The sequence below is a fragment of the Notolabrus celidotus genome, chromosome 22 (genome assembly GCF_009762535.1).
Source record: "Notolabrus celidotus isolate fNotCel1 chromosome 22, fNotCel1.pri, whole genome shotgun sequence".
Taxonomy (NCBI): domain Eukaryota; kingdom Metazoa; phylum Chordata; class Actinopteri; order Labriformes; family Labridae; genus Notolabrus; species Notolabrus celidotus.
The window spans coordinates 5,977,319-6,001,680 of NC_048293.1; the positions used below are offsets into that span (position 1 = coordinate 5,977,319).

Sequence of the window (24,362 nt, forward strand, 5' to 3'; positions counted from 1 at the left end):
CCCTGAGGTGCCAGATACAGGTAAGAACATTTAAATTCCCTAATACTCTGGTTTGTGGCCTTCCATTCTCAACTGAGCTTTGTTTATGGCTAACTACAAAATGTAGTATGTGTACATGCTTGCCAAAGATAGTTACATCAACATCAGCATTTTTGTGTACTGGCATTAGTATTCAACTTTATGCAATGCTAGGTCTTTACACAAACTTACAGCAGTGCTAGGGGAATGTTTCTATGCTACTGGGGTCCAAAATAAGTTTGTAGCACAACATCTACTAAATAAGAGCAATTGAGAAGTGATTTTTGAGGGTTTATGTTGGCAATAGTTATTTGTGCAATATCTTTCCCGAGGTAAACATGTTGAATTCACATTAAATCGTCTGATGTCATACTCCTTAAAAAACAGTGCCATGTAATTTGACAAGACCTGTTTTTGACTAAATCATTGATATCCTCAGTGTTTTAGTTCAGATGGTTTTTTTTATTCAAACTGCATTTAAAGCTTCCACTTCCCTTACTTTTCTTTTAAAGTTGAGCTTCAGGGACAGCCCAACCAATCACTTTCAATGTCAGTGCACAAAGAACCCTTCCTATTAAATCTCCCTCTCATTTATCTGTGCAGACTTTCCATCTGCATATTCTTTAATGATCATTTCACCTACCTAACCCTGCATTATCCCTCTACTTCTAGATCTACTCATTATCCCCACCTGACTGAAACAATCAATGCTACTTGAAATCAACCTGTCAGTTTGTCTAACCATCACTGCTTGGTGTGGTGGGCTTACCTGCTGCAGTTCCTGGGCTCAACGACAGAGGGAGACAAATCAAGACTGTGAACGGAGAGTTGGTGAGTCATACAGTGAGACCGTCACTTGCAGACAAACAGCCCAAAACAAGGCCTGGTCTAACTTGACCACAGGGCATTATTAGCACTAGAGCTATTTATCATCGCGCTTATTTGTGAAATGAAAGGAAATGGGCAGCTGACAGCAGAGTGACATTGCATTTTGGCCTATTCACAGTGGCCTGGTATACTTCCTGGTTAATCCTCTCCGTGATAGCTTACCTTTCTTTCAATTGTTAGCTACATGTTTGTTTCATTACACTGTTTGAAACCATTATGAAACTAATGTGTGTATACACTAATGCACTCATGTATAGGCGTAGTGGTTCTGTCCATGGTGCTGAAACGAGTTGGTGTCGCTGTCCGTGGTGCTGAACTGGGTCCGACGAATAGGCGAGATTTTTTTCAAAAAATCTTTTCAAACTAACTTCACGAATATACCCAGTAATAAAAATCAATACTGAGTATTCAGTTATGTTATTCTTCTATCTCTGGATACCCATGCTTACCTCTTTGATAACTAATATCGCTTAAGGTCTTATTTTATGCAAACTGCCAGTTTACAAAATATGTATTTGATCTATACATGTAATTCAGAGCGTTATGTGAGATGGGCTTTCCATAAATTAAACGACTCTGACCTCCTATTCTCGCGATATAAGACTCTAGATTTAACGTTAAGTCAGATTATTTTTATTGCTCTGGTCGAACAGTTGACTTGGCTGTGCCAGAAACATCTTTAAAAACATTTGGGATATGAAACTGGGCTCTGCTAAGGCTACAATTTCATCAATTCGGCTGGTTTTATTTTCAGATTTCTTTAGATTATGCCCCCATTTTTTTTGTTTGCAAATGTAATCCCTTATTATATTTATTTTCTATCTGTAACTTTAATTTTTCCTAATTTTGATGTTTGAAAGGTCCCAGGTGTAAAGATTCCCATAGATGCTATACCAATATAAAACTCTTTTTAGGGAGTCCTTTTAAAAAAAAGAAGCTCTTTTTTCTTTTTTTGGTTGACATGCAACCACTTGGTATTATATGAACTGAGAGGGAATCAAGAGTGGACAGAAAAAGGAGAGGGCATAGCACCTCCCACGTCCTTTCTGCGAGATAGAGAGAGAGAAAGGAGGATAGAGAGAGAGAGGGAGAGAGAGAGAGAGAGAGAGAGAGAGAGAGAGAGAGTCTGCTGTGGTGGCGTTGGAAATCGGACGACATGAGCTCTACATGAACCGTGTAAAATGCTTTAAGACGCTTTCGGCGTTTGTCTTTCATCCGTCTAAACCAAGGACGAGCCTGAAGCGGAGCTATACACTTCACGACCAGGTATGGAGATGCTGCTCATCCGCTCCTCTTCCATGGAGGTTACATGTTGGTATTCAGTGGCGTAACCGCGGTGCTTCTGCCTAACTGTCTTCTAGGCGCACACGATTCCGCGCAACAACAGCTTTGTTCTCGTGATTTATCTCACTGCTGCTGATTTATACTCTTCTGTGTTTTTTGATAGCCTATCGTGTGGAATCTATGTCGTTTATATGCCTGCACAGCCATATTGGCAGTCAGCGGGAGAGAGGGAGAGGGCAGAGATATGAGGGTGTTGGGTTTATCATATTGCTTTGAAGAGTAAAGGGAGGTGGAGGAGGGAGTGGAGAGAGGGGGAGGAGAGGAGAGGGGGGGTAGGTGGGTGGCGGGGGGTTTCTGCGACTGTGAAATGATGGCACCGCTGTGAGATGGCGATCCTCTGGTATTTATGAATGAATCGAGCAGAGTGGGGTGGTCTGTAATGGCGTTGCACACCAAAATTGCGCACCGATGGCAAGCCCTCTTATTGCCACCCCTTCTTTCCTGACTGAGATGAACGTCAACATCAGACTATACAGTAATAATGACGCCAGCGTGACGCATAAAGCCCGATTTCTGGTGCAAAAGCCATGGTTAATCCTCCATCTGGATCCGTGTTTGCTCCAAGTCTCTTCCGTGCAGCGCCTGATACACTGTTTGTTGTTGGTCTCAAAAACCGGAGGAGGAGAATCGTCATGACATGCAAAAAGAGATGTGAATCATTCAGGCCTTCTCTATCTATGTGTGAATATGTATGTGACTCAACTTCCTGTATGCATTGCCAGTCATGGGTGTGTTAGTGTGCGTGTGTGTGTGTGTGGGTTGCAGAGAAAAGAGAGGAGCGCAAAGATGTATGACAGTAAATCCTGTGATTAAGCTTGAAAGTGTGTGGCTGGGTGTAGAATAGAGATGCAGATGTTAAAGCATGCATGCGCTGCTAGAGGATGGGGGATAAGTGGATGTGTGGGGGAGTGTTGATGGCCTGCCTGCCCGTTTGTTTGTCTGTCTTGAATGACCACACTATGGTTGCATAAGAACACTTCTCTGTGCTGTGGCAGGACAAAGAAATGACTCAATACATGGCAACAAGGAGGGACACTGAAAGATGAGATGATCCTGCTAATGATGCTTTCGTTTCTTATGATGCTGGATCCACATGATTAATGATGATTTTCTTTTTAGTTTGTTGTTATAGCCTAGGTCCATTAAACCAAAGCCCTGCAAGATAACCAAGGTCTGGAAGGCCAGATGTTGAGAGAGATGTGCAGATTTTTAGGGCTTACATTTTTGTCTGGAGGCAGGCTGGTTGGCTCTGCACACACGTGCAGCCTCCAGTTTTCTGCAGTTTGCATGATCGGGTCCATCTGGGATGTTGAGTAATAATTGGCATTCAAAGAATAAGAAAGGCATTCTTCATCACTGTATTATTTGTATATTTTTTCTGTAGTTTCTGAGATGGGCTTTCAGCTTGTTTATTCCCATAAATTTAGATGGATGCACACAATCTAAGAGGCAATAACTGCAGGGCGAAATATGGCTGTCTTAAAAATCACAACATACACTGAGGTACAGAAGGAAAAGTTTGAATTATGTCAAGCCATAAAACAAATTAAGTAAATGTTAAGACAAATATAGAAAAAAAACAGATTATCGGTGGGGTGTTAGGTGTAAAAACATGCATGGATTAAGGTTTCTTGCATAAAATATGTTGCAGGAAAAGAAATACACAAAGCATAAATTGAATTCATTAATGTTTGCAAGTTGTTTGTTGCAGTTTTTTGTTGGATGGCTGTCACATTTAATGAGGGCTAATGTGGGAATTTGAAAAACAGGTGGATGGTGAGGAGAGAATGGCATGCTTAATCAACTATTCCTAAATAAATAATGGTAAAGTCTTTTAAAACATATATAATGTATTTTTTGTCTGTGTTGTGTGTGATTGTTGACCTCCTGTTAGGAGTTTTAGCTGGCTATGAAGCATACTGTAATTAATCCTGGTGCCTATTCATGAGCTATAAAAGAAGACAAGAACAGACTATTTCTATTGGGGATGTTCCGAAGCGACACATTTTCTAGACGTTTAAATGGAAATTTAAACTTTGACTAAACAGCTAGTCTAAAGTTGAAACACAAAACAGTTAGAATTGAGCAAAATGTATTTCACACAACATGGGATTCACATCTGTGGGTAAACTATGTTAATTTGGTTTGCTGAGTGTGGTTTAAGTTAGCAGACCTTAATGTTGGTATGCCTGTGCTGGTTACCCAATCCTGCAGTGGAGTGGATATATGCCAGTTTAACCAGACACCTCATCAGTTTAATCCCAACCATATAAAACAAAAATGCATCTCCTTCACAAACTGAGTTCAGCCCTATAATGCATTATTGAGCCTTCCATCCATCTGTTTTATTGATAAAGAAAGTTAACTGTTGCCACCTCTTGGTTTGAAAGTCTGTCTGTTGCTTTGCCAGCACAAGTCCTGCACCATCAGCTATATATAACAATATACTGCATAATGTCTGCTTCAGTTACAGATCAATGCTAAAGTGTTTTAGTCGTTCTGACAGCACCAGCTCATTTAAAAGGTCTATATAGTCTTCATTATACACGGCATTAGTCTGAATTGTCTTGGATGTGCATATCTAATTGAAGGCCAGGATGGCTGTTCTGGTCAATTATGCACATGGTGACCTCTGAGTCCTCATGTTTTATTTGACATTTTGTTCAAATGTCAATGTTCATTTAATGTAAAGCCCTATTACCACCTTCCATCTCTGCATTGCTTTTAAGTAACCATGGGAGCAGAGAGAAAATTAAAAGTATTTAGTGGTTTCAATATAAGAAAAGTTAAACTTCAGTTTTATAATCCTAGTGGCATCATGGAAGCGTCACAAGAAGGTAGTTTCTAGTGCTGTCCTATTTTTACCCATCTGCGCTGCGTTGTAAGAAAATCTGTGTTTGACTATATTTTTCTGTAGAAACCAGTGGAGTCAATCCAAAACGACCCACCCTGTCACCATCTGTCACTGCAGGTTTCTGCAACCCACTCCACCAGTCTGTAATTAGTGCTTCAGTCAGGTCGGGGCCTTCACAGCATCCAAGATTATGCTCTCTTGAAAAAAGAAGAAAAAGGAATACATTATGCAGACTCCAAATCAAACACAATTTATCAGCAGCAGCTCTTTATACAAATGTTCTTCCTCTTTCTTTGCACTTTTCTGTTGTTAAGACAGTAGCTTCTGCCTTTCCCAGATTTGCACACGGTGGTATTAACAGGGTCTTATGTAGAGGCCAGACGGAGCATCGCAAGGATCCCTTGGTCAGGCTAATACTCAGTCCTAATACACACTCGCACACTAATTACATGGCCTTCTTGCGTTGAGTTCTGCATGAAAACTGCAGCACAGAAACAGTGTGAGCGAGGCTGATGGATAAGATTACCATTGCCAGAGAGGAAAGCTCTCGTACTTTTCTTCAGAAAGTGCACAGTTATTAAAGATTTTCATTCAGAGATATTAGAGAGTGGTTGATGTTGATGGGATGAGTTCAGATACAGGAAACAGAGGCTGATGAGTGCTGTTGGCTATTTATCGTACATAAAGCTGAGGGGAGCTGGTATCTTGCTTTTGATAAACATGCACCAGCAGGAACAATTTTCCCTCTTCAAAAATCCACCAAGCTTAACATGCTTACATTTTCTGACAATTAATCCCAACCTGTAGCCTACCAGTGGAGCTCCACTATATCTAACCTCTGCTTATATTGTATAAATTATATATTATTGACATTTTTTAAAATTGTCTGTTTCTATAGGAAACAACGAGTAAGGGTGCTAACAAGCAAAATACATAAGATTATAAATATTTTTATTTTGCAGCAGGACATGTTGGGTTCATTGTAAATATTGATATAACAATTTTTTTTCATTCTGTTGCTTTATATCAAAAATTGTAATATCTTAAAGCTCCTGTGAGGAGTTTAAACTTACAAAACAGACTGATATTAATAATGTTGCCTCTTTATGGCCAAAAATGCCAATAACACCTCAGCACAAAGCCAACCTTTTTCCCTATACAGTTGTCTTTCATGTACAAATTTACTGCTGCAGGGTAGGTTTCAGACCAAGTGATAAATGAGACGCTGCTTGAATGGCCTTTGTTTACATTTTCCACTGGAGTCTCTCACTCAGTTATAGATTTGACTCCTGAAAGAAAGCAGGATTCGATTTTCAAAGATCAACAAACACAGAAACTACTTCGTCCACAGGAGGCGCCAAAATCAACACAGACTAGATTTAAGGGATTTCTATGGCAAGTGATCATGCATTAATGTTAATGTTACTGCTGTTATTTTTCCCTCTCACACTTTTGCGCAAGAATATCAGTCAGCTGAGCACACTGTAGCGTGACCTTTCAAACTGCAACTAGGGTAGCAAGAAGTTTGAAGCCAAACTCCTCTTTTTTCCTGCCCCAGCTCAGAGTAGATACGGAAATAATGTAGGTATTGTAATGTAAGACTAGGATTTCACAAAATTACTGGCTTTAAAATTGCATTATTATACTATTTGCAGTTGGTATTCTATTCTGTAAAAGCTATTCACTATTCTGTCATACATTCTGCATTTACTCTTCTCCATAGCTAGTGTCTGAGTCCACTACTGTCACGCAAAAAGATTCAAACTGATCTGTGTTGTACCTTAAAGACTCACACCAGTTGGTCAAGTCGCTGTAGTAATAAGCCCCTTCATGTGCTGTTGCCACGTTGACCGTGAGAGTTGTCTGATCATGGATTAAGGATTACAACCTGGACTAAACTTAGTCCCCGGGGACAAAAACAAAAACAAGACTTTTTTTGCTTAGGTTACGAGTTTTCACCATTGAAACAGCAAAAAATGATAATTAATACAATAATGAAAAAAAAATTCTTAACAAACCTAAATACTGCTTTTTTAGTGGTAAAATGTTCACAACTCAGTCTCACAGATATGTTTGAAAAATGACAAAATAACAATTTATCATTAACCAGCCAAAACAAAGCTAAGTATTGGAGTGCTTCTTGAGCCTATTCATTTTGAACTATACAATGGACAAGAGAAACATCTGCGGGGTGCCTGGATTTGAAAGTTAGGTCTGGATCCAAAATATCTTTTGTGAAATTATCAAAAAACATTTGGGTTGTTAAAGCTCCTGTGGGGAACTTTTGTTTTGTCTAGATATTGCCATCCCATCTGGACAAACAATACCTCTTATCTGTTGTTGATTTTTTCCTTCAAAGAAAAAAACACATCCTGCTTTCTTTTAACAGTCAAACTCACCAGGGGTCTGTTAAAAATGAAGTCTGTTTTTGAAGGGCGCTGTATTTCAACACCTACCCTGCGGTAGTGTTTACAGGCTTTAAAAATAACTGTATGAAAACAATCAGTCTCCTCATCAATGGTCTCTTTTGCTTTTGTGAGTCAGACAAAAGCATCATTTTTCATTTCAGTCTGTTTCATAACTAGTGAGAAACTCCTCACTGAAGCTTTAAGTTTTCTTTACAGTTAAATCCTCTAGAGTAAATCAAATCTCTGCACCACTTTAAGGAGTCCTTCTAAAATAGATGCAAGGGGCTAAGTCCTGCTGTATGTACTGCACTTTAATAGATTAATCCTGTGATTCAAAGTTTTTTGTTCAGAATATATGACAATGTTGCGCATATCATATCAGTAGACCTAACCATGCCACCTTTATTGCTGGTGTTTGGCTCGGCTCATGTCCCCATGCTACCATGTCAGCCAGTGCATGCTGAATCAGAGGTATTTGCCCCAGGTAACGGAGGACTTCAGCGTGCATCAAAAGCTGCATTGAGTCTTATACAGAGATTGCTGGTAACTTAAGTCCTGGGAATTGGGTCAATGCAGAGCAGGCCAGGACCACAGAGGAGGTTAAGCTCAATGATTAGCCACTAAGCCAAGACCACAGTGCTGCAATCTCTTGTACAGTCTAACGCACATGCTCCATGTATGTGGGGTGGTGTTTACTCAATCACAGTTTATGGATTGACAGTGATGAGAAGCAGTCACACTCATCAGGCATACACAGGTATCTCTCAGAGGAGGTGATGGGATCGTTTCTCTGCTCACATTGATTTGTCTGGCTACACACTACTAAGATAAACAGCCTCATGCAGATCATTTTCCATAATGCAAATTTATTGTGTATAATTTAAATTGTGCATTACTATTCCTCTATCATAAGAAATGTGTGCATTTGCCTTTTTGCCAATGATTGAATAAGAGGACTGATGCACTCAAATGTCTGTCAGTTGTATACATTGACCGTATGTTTATATGGACACTGCACCTTTATCCCATTGTGAGAAGTGAGGCTCAAATAGTATCTCAATGTGTGCTGACAGATTGCGCTAGTGAGCCGGGGCATGCACAGAAGCGCTCTGGCTGGTAGAGCAGTGGGACTTATGTTGCACCCCAAAACATATTAAACTTACTGACAAAATGTCAAAGATCCCTCAGGTCAGTTTAGTCTACAACAAAACAGATTTTTTGTGTTGATTTGAAGCAGAGACTTATGGCTTTAGAAAGTTCAATTACTCTTGTGTTAGTGTTTGTTACGCTTTCTCTCACTGTTCCTCTTCCACTCTGCTAATGCAGTAATGCTGCAGGAGTTACATTTGTCAATTCAGCTGTTAATCAGTCATCTTTTTAACACCAAATAACTAAAATTAAACTTCTTAGAAAAATGAACACTTGTGCATAAATCAGCATTGTATAAGAACTACCTCTAATGACAGAAAACCTGTTTGAGAAACATTTATTTGTAGTGTATTTTAACTTTCTACCTTGACCCATGTCCCATGTGTTAACATGGAAGGGGCACACTTTACAACTGGCACTGCAGGCAGTCAGTAGGGGGAGCTTAAAGCTGGACTAGCTCCACCTGGCATAGCTGTTGTTCTGTCCATGGTTTTCTACAGTCTGTGGTTGGTATATGAAGCTCAGGCTAGCAGCTAGGTTAGCTTAGCTTAGCAATAGCAGCTAACCCAGTCTATACAAACCACTCTTAGCTTTTTGCCTATATATTGGAGTGAGGGAAGACAAGCAGAAAATGATTTGGCCTTGAGTTGAACCAGCAACCGCTGCAACTAGAACTATAGCTGCCACACATTGGGCGTATGCTTAAATCGCCATTGTAGTGGCGCCTCCACCATTGTTCTTAACAAAGTTGATGCCCAAGATGTCTTTCTTGTTTTTGATTGGTCAATTAGGGAGAAGTGATATTGATGAGCACAGCAATGTTCAGAAATTTGAACTATTTTCAACTGATGGTGTGGACCCTCTTTATGCAGCATAGCAGAAAATATGTGTCCATTTATTGTGTATTGCAACTGTCTGATTACCAGCACAGACCATTCTGGTATACCTCGTGATGCAAGCTGAGCTAAGGGTTGTCACTTTTTACAACTTTCATCCCCCATGATTTCAAAATGATCCATTCATAGAAAACAGTGGTATACTGTTTAGTAACTGAATTTTGTGGGATGCTGGTTTGTTTGAGAAGAGTACTAAATTTAAAGCAAGTAAAGTAGTGGAGTGGGCAATCCATTTGTAGGAAAATGGGTCACTTTTCAGTGGCACGCAACATGAGAGTGCTTTGAGTGCAGCCACTGAAAAGTCAGATGGCGACAAAGGCATTTTAGCTCTGAAGATACTGAACTGCACTGGATTTGTGTGGAAGAAAAGTCACTGCTAGTGCAAAACTGCGGTTAGTGGACACAGGCCCTAAAGGGGTTGTTACCTTTGGATGGAGCCATGCTGCTTTCTCATTTCATGTTGTTGTGCTAATTAAAACTAAGCTAACAAGCTGTAGAATGTAGCTTACCTTTCACAAATGAAAGAGAAATTAGATGATATCATCTACCTGTTGGACATACCATGAAGCAACCAGAGGAAATATCAATCGATGGAGTCCAAAACTTATAGAGAAGCAGTTTTTCTTGATCTGTTTCTTCCTTTATAAATTACATGCAGCAATAGTTAACAGCTTTTGATTCATTTGAAAGATTCACAATGATATCTGTCTTAGGTTTTGCTATGAAGGATTTGACAGCAGTGTTTCCACTCTTTGCATCATCACCCTCCAAGAGTCAGACACACACTTTCACATGCAGTCAGATGTAGAGGAAAATATGCTCTCTTTTCCTCCTTTTTGAACAAAAAGGCAAAAGAAACCTTTTCACTTTCTTAATCTTAAATCATCTCCAAAAGATTAGCAGCAATTTAAAAAATGAGCATGTGTAAGCTGTTTTCCACGGGCTTCTAGTTTTTGTGTCTAGCTAGCAGGTGTGAAGCAGCAGCGTGACTGAATATGTGAGACTGAATCAAAATTCATACATTGAACCTCCACAGTCTGCTCAAACCCTCATTAAATGGCCCCGTTCTAAAAATTGCTCTCTCTCTCAAAATGCAGATTCATTCCTCTGGTTAAACACACACATACACACACACACACACACACACACACACACACACACACACACACACACTTGAAAAGCCTGAGCTGATGTGTGCACAGAGAACAGGGAATCTCTCGCTTCACTGCACAGATTCAATCACACACACGCACATGTTCATACACTATCCTCCAGTCCAGCAGCCAGAGAAACTTCGTGCAGGTTTTGAGGCATTTTGAAGCGTGTGTATTTGAGTGTGTTCGCACAATATGGCTGGAAGAGGCCAGAATATTTCAGAAAAGCCCTGAGCTGAAAATCTGTTGATCCTGTAGAGCACTCGTTGCAAAATAGCCGTGTATCTACAGCATTCCTGTATGCACGGCTTGATTAAAGTCTTTTCTCCACAAGACACCATGGGACCGCTTTGTGGGTGTCTATTTAATCACGCTCTTGATCTGTTGAATGGCATTGTGTTTGATGTTGGTTAATGCGCTTCCTTTGTGCTGTGTGTAAGTGGCTCTCTTGAGGGAAATTATGTGCATATTTTGCTAAAGGTGACATTTCCTTGCTCATTCTGAGAAAGAAACGAGTGGAGAATGTGTTTTTCTGACTAAGAGGAGAGTCGGCCTGTTTGGTCTGTGCCAAAGCTATCTGCTAATGGAGTTTGGCTGCACTGCCACAGATGCATTTACAGTGTACCATTAATTCATTAAGGAACTGCAGTCCTCTCATTTCAAATAAAACAAGAGAAGAGGGGAGGGGGGGTGAAGCAGAGAGACAGCTTGCATTTGGGAGGAGTGTCATTAATCTCAGAGGCCTGGTGTCAAGGACAAATGGTGAAGAAGCAGGAGTACAGTGGGTTTGCGGGGGCGTGCTTTCATGTGTTTGTGTGTCACTGTGGGGTTGCACCTGTGTGCGCAGCTATAGCTGCTGACAGAGGGAGGGAGATGGCTAATTTTAGTCTAGGTGAAAGAAGGATGGTGGGAGAGGAAAATGGTTTTGATTAGCAGGATCGTTGTCAGGGAGCTGAAATCCTCGTCCAAAAAAAACCACCAGGCACCAAGCAAGGCAGGATGAGAGACTGACAGGGCCCAGGCAGACGAGCCCCATCGATCAAAACCACAGCGGCCTTAGTTTATTGATCAAACAGCATGGAAACCTGGGGAGTGGGAGAGCAGGAGACAAAGGAGAAACAAAAAAAAAAAGCTCCGGGCTCTAGCAGTGGGAGGTCAAAGGAAACTCATTTCAAAATGTATAAATTAAGAAAAGACAGACGATGAGATCTGGATGGACAGATTATAAAAGAATACTTGGATTCATTATTTGATGATTTCATTATCAAGAGCCTGGCTCCAACACAAACACACCAGCTTTAAAGCACAGTGTCCCACTGCACCGGTATCATAGATAATTGTGTACTTTACTGTATTTGTATTTGCATGCCTTTCCTTTAAATTCATTCATTAAACCTTTCCCATGCTGTCTTTTCCAAAAAATATTTCTGGCGCTCTATTACCTAGGCTTTATTTTTTTAATATTATCCTTGTTTTCACTTAAAAGTAGCACTGCTGAGATCAAGGTACAATACAACACTGCTAAAAAATAAGCCAGACAGGACAAGAAATCCCCTGTTTTGACAAGTCTAGTTCTGGAGAAAACAGAGGCAAACTAGCTTTCATAATCTGACTAAATAATTCAACTTTAAACCAATGTTAACAAATCTTATTTGTGGCTTTGTTGCTGTGTTGACAGATTTCTTGAATTACTTTAAACCTGGATGTTTATTATTTCAGGAAGTTGCAAGTTACAATCTGTATGCGAAGAATAATTGCCTAAATACAAATCCAGCAGACATTGAGTATCAGAAGTATTTGTTTGAAGTGTTTGTGTCAACCAAGAATGTATAGTCTAATATTCAATGTCCTTTTTTGATCTGATTTTGGTGGTAAAGCTTGCCTTTTAGCTGCTAGGTGACTCAATGTTGTTCACAGATTTGCTTGCATTGTCTCTGAGGTTTGGTGTTAGGCGGGTCGATATAGCAAGGGAACGAAACAAAAATTATGCTGACCAGATAATGGAAACAACGAGCTAAAAGATGCTAAAATGCTGAAAGAAATCACAGTTAGATACAGTTCACTGCTTCTTTACAAGTAATAACTTCATACATTGTTAAAGGGACAGTTTGGTTTTATTGAAGTGGGGTTGCCTGAGATACTTGTCTATAATAGATATATTACACACAGTGGATGCCGGCCAGAGTATTTTAGGTATTAACTAACATTACAGTGCATTTACACTGTGGCAATAATAAGGAATAAAAGCTACTATGTCAATTTACAATTAATCAAACTCCACAAAGTACCTCTAAATGATATGTAACTGTTGTGTTTTGAACTCAGCCCAGTGTCAGAAAAGGTTAACAAGGTTCATGTGTTTATCACATTTAGGCTCAAACCACACTGAAAGATCCTGCTGATAAGCAGCATTGAGATAGATTTTTGACAGTGTTCCTTATTATCACGAAAAATGCTTGGTGCATCATTACTTTTAAGCACCTAAGAGCCATAAAACAAGGTTTTTACTTTGCTAGAACACTTAACAGTCTACAGGCAGATGAGCAGAAGACACGAGCCCATCTGCAACTTAAACTGTAGTCGTATGTTCAGCAGTATGGACATAAAACACTCCTATATGTCACCCAGACTTACAGCTATAGATCGACTATAAAACTCAAGAGGCACCCCCTGAATCCCCATTTATTTTCCAACTCCTTGACTGATATTATCTAGAACCTGGCAATGCAATTACAGCGGCCCTGCCATCAATAGTGGGTTCCAGCAGTGCAAGCATGACAGAAATCCACTTATTCCATCTGGTATTGATGTCAATTTACTGTTTCATTACAGCAAGAGCTTAGAGAGCAGCACATGATCACAACTGAATGAATATCTTATTATGGGACCTTAAAGCAAGTTTAGAGCCACAGCAGATAAATAATGCAACAGATACAATGCGTAATCAGGCACAGACGCTCCACAGACACACAAGCACTTACAAAAAGGCAAATGGATTAGGTGTGAGGACGTTGTCTGGATGCATATGTATGAGTTGCAGCAGGAGAGGGAAGATATGTTGAGACCTTTAATGTGCAGTGATGCTGCTGACTACAAACCAGGTGTGTTAAATCTGTGGGATTCTGAATTTGATCTGTGTTCACATTTAATGTTAATATTTTAATGTTTATTACCCAACTGCTCAGATGAGGATGTTGTAGTTTTATTTTTCATTGTGCACTTTATTTAAGAGCAGATAAGTTATGATACAATCCTTATTTTTGGTTTCACTTACCGTTTCCCTCGAGGGATATCTCAAAGGCATAACCTTAGATATGCACAGCAGACCAAACAATAAATCAGAAATGGTTTAAAAATTCCTTAACTCAAGGGAACCGTGTGTTACACAAGACAGTCTATTGTAAGAAATATTAGCAATTGAAATGGAAATGAAATGATATTCTTATATTTGTTTAGGATGGCTTAGAATCATGTGAAATGAGGTGTAGAGTATTTGTTACTTTTCAATAAGCCTTTTAAATCTACAGAGTGGGCAGGTCTTCATCCACAGAATAGCTGTATTCAAATTAAGGAGTAGGATAATTCCAAGTCTTGCATGTTGTTCCATTGAGTTGAAACTGAATACTGATATTTCACTTGTATTTAAAAGTGTCTGACGTCTCTAAGAATTGGCATGCAAAAAATCATGGATAGCTTAGGCCATGAAGATACACTCAATGTATCCTCTGGCCCAGGAAAAGTAGGATGCATTTGTTTGCAGCTTTTGCAGGTGCTTTCAACATGATGATTATTGCTGGTCATGGTTTGTTTTGTTGACTGTTATCAGCACGGCTACTTAGCTAGTCATGCTGGGTATGTGTAGACTAACCTGGTCCCTTACTAGCAAACATGTCACTTGTTTTGTTGCATTTTTCTGCGGTAAGGGTCCTCCTCTTTCTAATTCTCCCCCGTTCTACTCCACCTTTCGTTTTATTCCTTTTTATTTTATGCAACGATAATGCCATCTTATGTCAATTGAGAAGCAACTGGTTGTTGTGCCACTGGGGCATTACAGCAACTGGTTGTTGTGCCACTGGGGCATTACAGCAACTGGTTGTTGTGCCACTGGGGTATTACAGCAACTGGCTGAGCACAAAAAAACAAGTGCGAGAGTCAAACTCAGGCATGATGTACCGTGCATTCAGAGAGGTTCAAACATTCTTTCTATTCAAACTTAATACTCACAGGCCAAAAGACACTCACCGGGAAATAAAAGCTGCATGTTACCCAGGGGTGACATTTTAGAATTAGTTTGGACACATATCTTGGTAATGCAACAAAACTCAATGTCAGATGACCACCATGGGTTTGAATATGTTGAACCATTTATTTCATGTCTATGCTCAGGGCTCCAATAAATAATGATCCATTAGCTTTAATCCAAACTAAACATAAAGTATGCATACACAATACACACAGCACTGTGTTACCCCATGTCTCATGAAGAAATAAAATGCATATTTTGGCTTCAACAGAGGGTTACCGTGTATCTTGAGCTACACTTTTATATACAAAGTTCTTTGGAAAAACTGATTAGAGCAGCTTTAATTTGGTTAAGTAACAGTTTTACTTTTGTTTTACAATAGGTCTTGTTCACTTATAATTTAAGTGGCAGTGGCGTATAGAAACAAAAATGAAGCAATGCACTTTTTAATTTAAGATCACATTTACAAGAAGCCGATCCTCTCTGCAAGATGCTTACAGAGCATCATTATCTGTCACTGCTACTTTGTTCAGCCAACAAATGATCCAGAAGGAAGATTTAGATAATCGATTGGCGTGCCCCGACAGTACTGAATTGATTAAACATTGGCAGATGGTTAATTATAAAATACATTTCCATATCCTGATACTGTGCTTTACATCTCTCTCTTTCTGTCTGATCTATACTGTACAATTAATGAAAGCACAACAGAAGAGCGATACTAAAAGAAGGCAGTCCTACATGTTTACAAGTCATACACACGTTATCAAGCAAATGCAACCTGATACTATCCAATCCATTAGTCCAGCAACATGCACTTCTTTTGTTCAGCTTGTGTTGTTCTGTTTTTGTGTAACAGTCGTTTCTAAAGCTGTTGTTTGAGGTCTGTTTGTGTTGGATAGCATTATAATACATAAGCTCATGTTACTGTTCTATCATGCAGTAAGAACTCTGTGTCTCTGCCAGGGTTTGCTGCAGTTCCTAAAGTTGATAAATGAGGAAACGCTGGAGTATTTTTTAGGGCCAAATTTAAAAAACTGTGACTCTGCGAGCAGTATTGATCAGGGAAATGCCTGCGTCAGGTGCAACACTTGGAGCCCCACCAACCTCATCCTCTCTAATTTGTAATCTGGCTCGTAGTCAGGCCTGGAGTACGATAGTTAAAGTGCTTCACACACCCACTGGCCTGAACAACACCACGGGCATCTCTCCCTCTCTGCTCTTCAGTCTGCTTTGTAACTGCTGACTACTCATTTACTAAAACTTATCCTCCTATCTCCACCCCTCACCCCACAGGTGTAACACTGTCTCAAGCCTGAGGGGGGCAGAATGCCAGAGCAGAGCAACGACTATCGTGTGGTGGTGTTCGGGGCGGGAGGAGTGGGGAAGAGCTCCCTGGTCCTGCGCTTCGTGAAGGGCACCTTCAGGGACACCTACATCCCAACAGTGGAGGACACCTACCGCCAGGTGATCAGCTGTGACAAGAGTGTGTGCACCCTCCAGATCACTGACACCACGGGGAGCCACCAGTTCCCTGCCATGCAGCGCCTGTCCATCTCTAAAGGCCACGCCTTCATCCTGGTCTACTCCATCACCAGCAAACAGTCCCTTGAGGAGCTCAAACCCATTTACCAACAGGTGTGTGGATATGTGTGTCTGTCTCTGTGCTTGTTTTAGATGTTCATGTGAAGGGAGAGTTTGTCAGTGCTGAGTAAAGTACTAGCATGTTTTGTCTATTTGAGTTCCTATGTTTGAGGGTTTGTTGATGGTGATTTAAATATTTTCGACAGTTTATCTAATGGCTTCACTAATAGTTAATAAATTATACATTAATGCTTTGAGGATCACAAAAAGGTCTTTATAAGGACATATTTATTCAGCAGCACCAAGACAGAAAAGTGGTCCATGGCATGTCACACCACATGCAAACAGTATGCCAACACTGGTATGTGCCATATGGTGATTTTGGTACCTCTGTGAAGACATAAAAATAATCCAGCCTTAGCCGATTATTATTTTTATTTTATTTAACCAGATGAGACCCAATGAGATCAAGACCTCATTTACAGGGGCGACCTGGCCAAGAGGTCAGCAGCACACATTAAAATAAATAGCACAACTCAACAGCATTTAAAAACACAGGCACGGTTCTGGGGTCTGTCTTTCATTTAAGATGGAGCCAAAGTCATCCAGTGAGATAAGATCTGACAGATTCAAGTTCTTCTGGAGCGTATTCCAAGCAGTAGGAGCAGCAAAACTGAACGCTCTCTTACCGAACTCTATCCGGACACGGGGAACACACATTTGTAAAGTGTCGCAGGAGAACAAAGCAAAGTGGCTTTTTGATCTTTTTAGATACACACAAATACATTGGGACCAAGCCAAGAAGACATTTAGAAATTAGACGTAGCCAATGTGTATGGCCAGGCCAACAGGCAGCCACCATAGCCAGTCAGATTAATTGATAGCAGATAGAATGTCATTCCACATCATAGAAACCTTTGCCTTGAGGAAATACTTTTAATGGTTAACCTGTTGCTGTCTACATGGAGCTTTTTTGACCACTACATTTATGACTAGCATAGATGTTGGGCTGCATGTAATGATGTAAAGAGGGATGTATCTGCTAACGGTTACTCTGACTGGCTAAATTACTTTCTCGTCATCACAGAGGTATCAACCATAGTTTCAATAAACTTGAGAGACATACAAAATAATTATGTACATTCCTCCGTTTATTTCACTATGCTGCACTTTCCTTGCCAATAAAGACAAAAAATGTGTGGTGGCATACTGCTGAGGGAACCAACACATGCTGCCGGCCCCCTGCTGGGATGATGTTTGCCACACCACATGCCATTAATGCACTGACATACGGCGTGGTATGCCATTGGCTACATTTTTGTTGTGCTGTCAGAGAAATAGCTTGTAATTAACTATAACTCAACAACAAATCATACGTCCTTAATACCATTAAATGTATTTGTTAAAAGTATTAAATAAGAAATGATTATATAAAATTGCTTCCACTAAGTTTGGTCATCAAACTTGTATGACCTGTAACAAAGTTCAACAGAATTGAAACGGGGAAATGTTGTACTTAAAGTCTTGAGTATGTGTCTTGTGTTTTCAGATGTGTTATCTGAATTAAGATCTGAACTATTTATTGTTTTAGATGGCATAATTAGTGTAAAGATGGACAGCAACCCAATATTTATTCTGTATAAATATATTCATCTGCAGGTCTTGGCCATAAAGGGCAACGTAGAGGCCATCCCCATCATGCTTGTGGGCAACAAGAGCGATGAGACTCTGCGGGAGGTGGAGACCAAGGATGGAGAAGCCCAGGCCAACCAGTGGAAGTGCGCCTTCATGGAGACGTCAGCTAAGACCAACCACAACGTCACCGAGCTCTTCCAGGAGCTCCTCAACCTGGACAAGAAGAGGAACATGAGCCTCAACATTGACGGCAAGCGCTCAGGGAAGCAGTCCCGTGCCGAGAGACTGAAGGGCAAATGCAGTGTGATGTAAAACCAGGAGCGGAGGAGGAAGGGAGGGAAGGTGGAGACAGAGATGAGAGAGGAAATAAGAAAAGAAGGGAAATAAGGAAGATAAGAGAAAGGAGAGACTCACTATCAGTCAGACAGAGCTAAAGGACTGGAATGCAAAGGAAATCTCATCTTCACATCCTCCTCCTGCAGACTGGTGCGTTCACAAACACAACCCAGCAGTTATTTTGAAATCATACAGGATTTGAGTTTGGACCTTCACATCCATGTGCATCCTGGTGAAAGGAAATATGAGGGACTGATGCAGAAAATGGGGGAAGCGATTAATTACCTGTGTCAGAAAAACAGCATGGGTGTGGAGTTCTGCATCATTTAAGTGTCACAAACTCTGCAAGAGGAGCTCATTACAACCTGGGACTGCATTAAAGATCACTATCTGCAGCACTGCTTGATTTAGGACTCAAGGTTTCTGATCAACAAAACACATCCACGGTCCTCTCTCACTTCTACGCATCCCTCCCTCCCTGCTCAGCTCACTCTCCAACACCCTCCTCGTCATCCCAGCAACCTCATTCTTTGCCTATAAAAAAATAGAGAAACGTGATGTGTGTGTAACAGAGTCGACAGTGTAATTTAAGCTCACCTATCTGGTAGAAACACTATTTTAAGAGACTGGTGTGTCCGTCACGCTCAAAAGCACAGGACCCCAGAGGGTTTGAGACTGCTAGCATGAGCGACACGCATTACAGCAGCAAAAACATTCAACTCAACTGAGGACTCTGATGTACATAAACATGGGATATTCCAACATATTCCAACTGATCGACACATACCCCACCCAAACTACTAAATCAGTCCAAGGGTAGAAGTTCAAGGCGTCAAGTGCTGAAATGTGTGTCTAGAGGACAAACTTCTCATCCCTTCTGAAAGATAAAGACTGATTTAGCTAGCTGTCAATATGCTATAAACCCATCTGCAAACTCTCTAAGTGAAGCTACCAATTCAATGCAACAATCCTTTTAAGACTCATCTAGTGTAGAATAACTCTGGAATAAAAAGAAGCTCATCAAAGCTCGATATGGGAAAACAAGTCTGCCTTGTCGACGAGGACGATACACTCGGATAATCATTGCCAAGCTGGTACGACGAAAGAGAACTGGGGTGATTGTTTTGTTCTGAGGTCGAGAATGTCTGTTTGCTTTGGCACTTTTCATCACACCTTTCTCTTCTTTGCCTTTTTTCGTGTTTGTTTGCCTGATGTTGTTTTTAAAATCCATGTAAGAGAAGAAGAGAAAATCCACCTTAAACAAAAAGCACACAAAGAAAGATAAGTAACGAGATGGATGTATAATCTGCTCCATACGACCTGAATCTGTAGTTCTGGTTCATTACTGGTTGCTTTGGTCACATTTCCTCTCATGTGCTTGAGCAGGAAACAGAATGAGTCATACACACATACATTTACACACACACACACACACACACACACAGCATGTGCTCTAATGCATTCATGCAGGAGTCAAACAAAAAAAAGAAAAGGTCAATCTGAGTTACATGAAGATAAACAGGGCTAAGTCAGCCTAAATGCCCTCACATTGCACTTTATTTCATAAACACACACACACACACACACACACACACACACACTCACACACACTCACACACACACTCACACTCACACACACACACACACACACACACACACACACACACACACACACACACACACACACAGCAGTAATTTGTCATGAGTTTGCCTACTTTATGTATCACTGACATCAATTTAACACAACATATCCTCCTGTTTCCACTGAATATCTTTAGTGTACGTCCAAAGTGCATGTTAACACCTTTTTTTTCATGCAGGAGCTCTGAAAAATTGTACACACTGTACACATGACAGCCAAAAGCACAATACTTTTTTACCAACATATCTATTTGTATAGTTTATTTGTTCCTTTTTTGTATATTGTTTGCGATTTTCACCTTGAACGTTCATCATTTAGTGCTGAAATGGACGAACAATCCCATCATGAACATCGGTAGCTCTCTGTCTCGTAAAGTGTTTTATTTGTCCAGTATGTGGCACAATGAGGTTGTGGTTCTGCTGAACAAACAGGGTATCGTGATGTGACGGCTTATCTGCGGACGTGAAGTGTGTAAATGTGACCTGACCCCTCCACCCCACCCCTACATTAGGACACAGAGGAGGAGTCAGATTATTTGTCTCCATCTCTCAGGCGGTTTTAACTACAATTTGGGTGGAGGATAATCTGCTCCTGTACCGTTTTAAAACCCAAAGACACAGATGATGCCCCCTTTTAAATGTGTATCCACCTCTCTGGAAACAAAACAAAAACAAAAGTAAAAGCACAGCAACTGTTTTCATCTGTCTCTCTGTCCTTTGTGTGCAGCAGAACCAACAACTGGGCACTTTAGGGTGACATTTTACTTGAAGACTTGCTTCTTTTATTAGCTGGCACTATGTCAGAGCTCTCTTGCATTGTTCACACCCCCACAAAACCACATAAAAAAATGTAGTTTGTGTAAATAAGCATATGATAGAAGAATTAAATGTTTATAAGAGCTTCAAGTAAGATGTTACCCATGTAAAGAAAATCTATACCTGGGATTAAGTCCTGTTACAGTAGGAGATTTGGTGTTGCAATGTACTGTAATACACAGCTAATAATGTTGATCATGATATATGTAACTGTATTTGACACACCCACAATTCAGATCTATCAGATAATAATAGCAAAATGTGAATATGTAACTAAAGGTTCAACTCCATGGCTCTTCTTTTTTTCATTTTCTATTTTGCTGAATGACTCTGTTGTTATTGACGTGTTGTACTTTGCACTAATGTGAGGTCCTGTTAACTCAAAAACGTGCATTGTAAACGTACCCTTTACCTGTTAGACACCAGGGATGCACACTCAGACTCTTTCATTTTCTCTTTTCATTTATAGAATTACTGAAAATATTAGGCTTTTAAGACATCAGAAGAATGGAGGGATTTCACTCATGTACCTACCTAATGTGTCCATCTGAAGCTGGAACATTTATCAGGCAGCTCGGCTCTGATCTGATGTGTAGCTACCTGCAGCAGCGGTGGTGGTGCACGCGCTGCATAAATATCAGCCTGGTTGCTTCATGCAAACGCCAGATTGTGAGCGCATGTTTGTGCAATCTGTTGTTCGGGAGACTGATGTCATCCGTGTTCCTGTGTGGAATCTGATACAGCAGAGAGGCGGAAAAAACAATGAGACGAGATACAGGAGCAGTGTGGACAACAAGCTGGGGTGAGTGAGGGAGTTCTGCTATTTTTAGAAATGGTGTGAAAGTATGAGGTGTAACCGCACAAACAGAGGACTGTGTAGGATTGAAATGCTTGCATGCAGAGAGGTGTGTAGGAAAGTGTGTGTGTGAGCACCCGCTGAGTTGGGTTTGTGAGTTGAATACTAGCATGAATCAGGACAGACACCTCTGCCCCAGTCCACCTATCACTAGTCTCATCTTGTTTTTCAATATACCATATTCGCTGCTGCTGCTGTCTGTGTGTTTGTGTACGTATGACAATGAATGCATCCATGTTTGAGCAGAATCAGCCACCTATTCGCATCACTTCACTCCAACCTGCACAAGTGGGTATGTGCATGTGTGTATGAGTGTGCTGTTGTGCCCTCCATTAAAATGTCTGTCAAATGTTTGATGCTTTCCTGTGGAGAATGCCTACACATTTCTGCATGAGTCATCCCTCACTGCTCACACTCACACACACACCCACACCTATATACACATATCCACACTAGCATATAAAACAGGCATGGAGGCAAAATAGACAGACTGCATGCCTTTAGCTGCACACACACAAACACACTTGTACACACATTTTACATTCACACAGGCCTCATTCTCTCTGTGGCAGTTTTCTCTGCTCTGCGCCGTTTCTCAGTCTCCACTGTAAGCACTACCTTTCACAAATCAGCCGTCCACCCCCTGAAATTTTGAGTGTCTTTCATATTCACCCCCGTCATTTTTTGTTTGTTTTTGCGTGTGTGTTTGTGAGTCGGTTGCTCTTGAACAGACTGGAGGCGGCTCACATCTGATTGTAGATAGTTGTAAATAGTGTGTAAAGGACTTCATATTTCAGAGATAAGAGAGGAGAGAGTGAAGAGGAAAGGAAGCAGAGGTAGGAGGGTGCAGTCACCTGCGTTTTCTTCTTCTAAACAAAAGTGGCCAATTAGTGGTAACAAAGCAAAAGTTTGAGTTTGATGCCAACTTCAGAAGCTGTCAGTCATCAAAACGTTGAGATTTATCCAAAGAATTTGATATTTTTTCTGCTGCTAGAAAAATGAATAACTGACTTTTAATGTTTGAATCTATGGAAGCCCAGAGTGTTCAGTATCAGAATAAAAAATGAGGTGCTGTTACATGAAAAATGATATGACTGCATGCAGACAATTATATTTGACACAGTTTTTATCACTAACAAAATGTTAATTCATGTTTGTTTTTACTCTACAATGCTACTGCAGCCACTTCTTATCACTCAGTCTTTGTCTGTCAATCAAACAAACAGGCCAGAGCCAGTTTTGTGACTGACTGTCTACTTAATCGGACTAAAGCAGCAGCCAATTACATAACAGACTGCTGCTTTGTTCTGGTGAAAAGTAGCACTGTAAAACAAAGAGTGGCTGAGAAAAAGAAGTTTTTATAGAAGACATTTTAAAGGATATTTGGAACTGCATCAACCAAATCATGATGGTCTGAGAAATGTTAAAATACTTCAGATTTATACAGTTTACACTTTAAGGTTTGATATTATCTAATCCATTTTTTAAATAGTTATACTTATCTTGTTTAATACTGAACATTGTGGGTATTCATAAAGATCTACATAGACAGCAATAGTCCCAAATTTAAATTTCGACCAGGCGAGTGTCTCCTCAGTCGCACAGAGTGTTGTGCACTAGAGTTAGCGTGGTTCACATGTGTTCTTCAATAGCAGGATGACAAACATGACCCTGAAACCTTGAAAGATAGGGCAGTGAGTGCAAACTAAAAACACAGCAAAGGTTGTGGTTTTTCTTGTCTGACTGGTACATTCCATAAACTCATTTGTACCAACAAGGGCAGGCTACAGTCCAACCGAGTCAAGCTCGGAGGCAGAAGATCTAAAGGGAATCAGTGTTTGAGGATGAGTGGAAACTGACCCCTTAACCTCTCCGGCTCACCCCTTTACATCTGCTCTGATCGCCTCAGATCCTTACAAGCTGTTTTTTTTGTGCAGACGAGGCATAAAGTGGGGCATATAGACTTTGTGGATAATGTAGTTTGGTACTATCCTGTCGCTCTGGCCCTTCATTCCTGCATGGTCCCTATTGGTGTTCCAGCCAGCATGAGAACAAGGACACAAACTGTGAATCATCTTTGTATTTTTTAAATAAATTCCTCAGCAGAGTTTACCGCTTCAGTTTTGCAAATGGTTCATTTCTTTTAAGCACTTGTTGTTTTTTGTAAATGGTTCTGTTGTTTTTTTTCTGTTGGGACATTTTTGATTTCACCAATTATATTGTATAGATATTTATTCTAGCAATAGTCTTCCTATTAAGATATACTGTGCTGATGCATCCTCTGAATAACTGAAAATAACATATATAAATATATATATAGATGATAATAATAATCAAATCTGCAAAATGATTTTCCTAATAAAAACGTGAACTGATAAGTGTTTCTTGTCTTTTTCATGGGTCAACCTCACCTGTACAAGAGTTGCTAACTTATTTTTTCAAGCCATACGAGTATGACTGAAGTTTGATTGGTCAGTGCACCACATTGATCTCAAGCGATGGTTTATTTTCTCTGAAGACATTGATGCTACCTAGAAGAT

General features: G+C 40.3%; 1 protein-coding gene across 1 annotated transcript; it reads left to right on the top strand.

The window, feature by feature from the left end:
- Positions 1 to 1,989: 1,989 nt before the first annotated feature.
- Positions 1,990 to 24,192, top strand: diras1b (DIRAS family, GTP-binding RAS-like 1b). The gene is made up of 3 exons (XM_034674481.1): positions 1,990 to 2,172; positions 16,251 to 16,592; positions 18,198 to 24,192. The coding sequence occupies exons 2-3, from the start codon at positions 16,284 to 16,286 to the stop codon at positions 18,483 to 18,485; spliced, it is 597 nt and encodes a 198-aa protein (XP_034530372.1). The 5' UTR covers positions 1,990 to 2,172; positions 16,251 to 16,283; the 3' UTR covers positions 18,486 to 24,192.
- Positions 24,193 to 24,362: the final 170 nt, after the last annotated feature.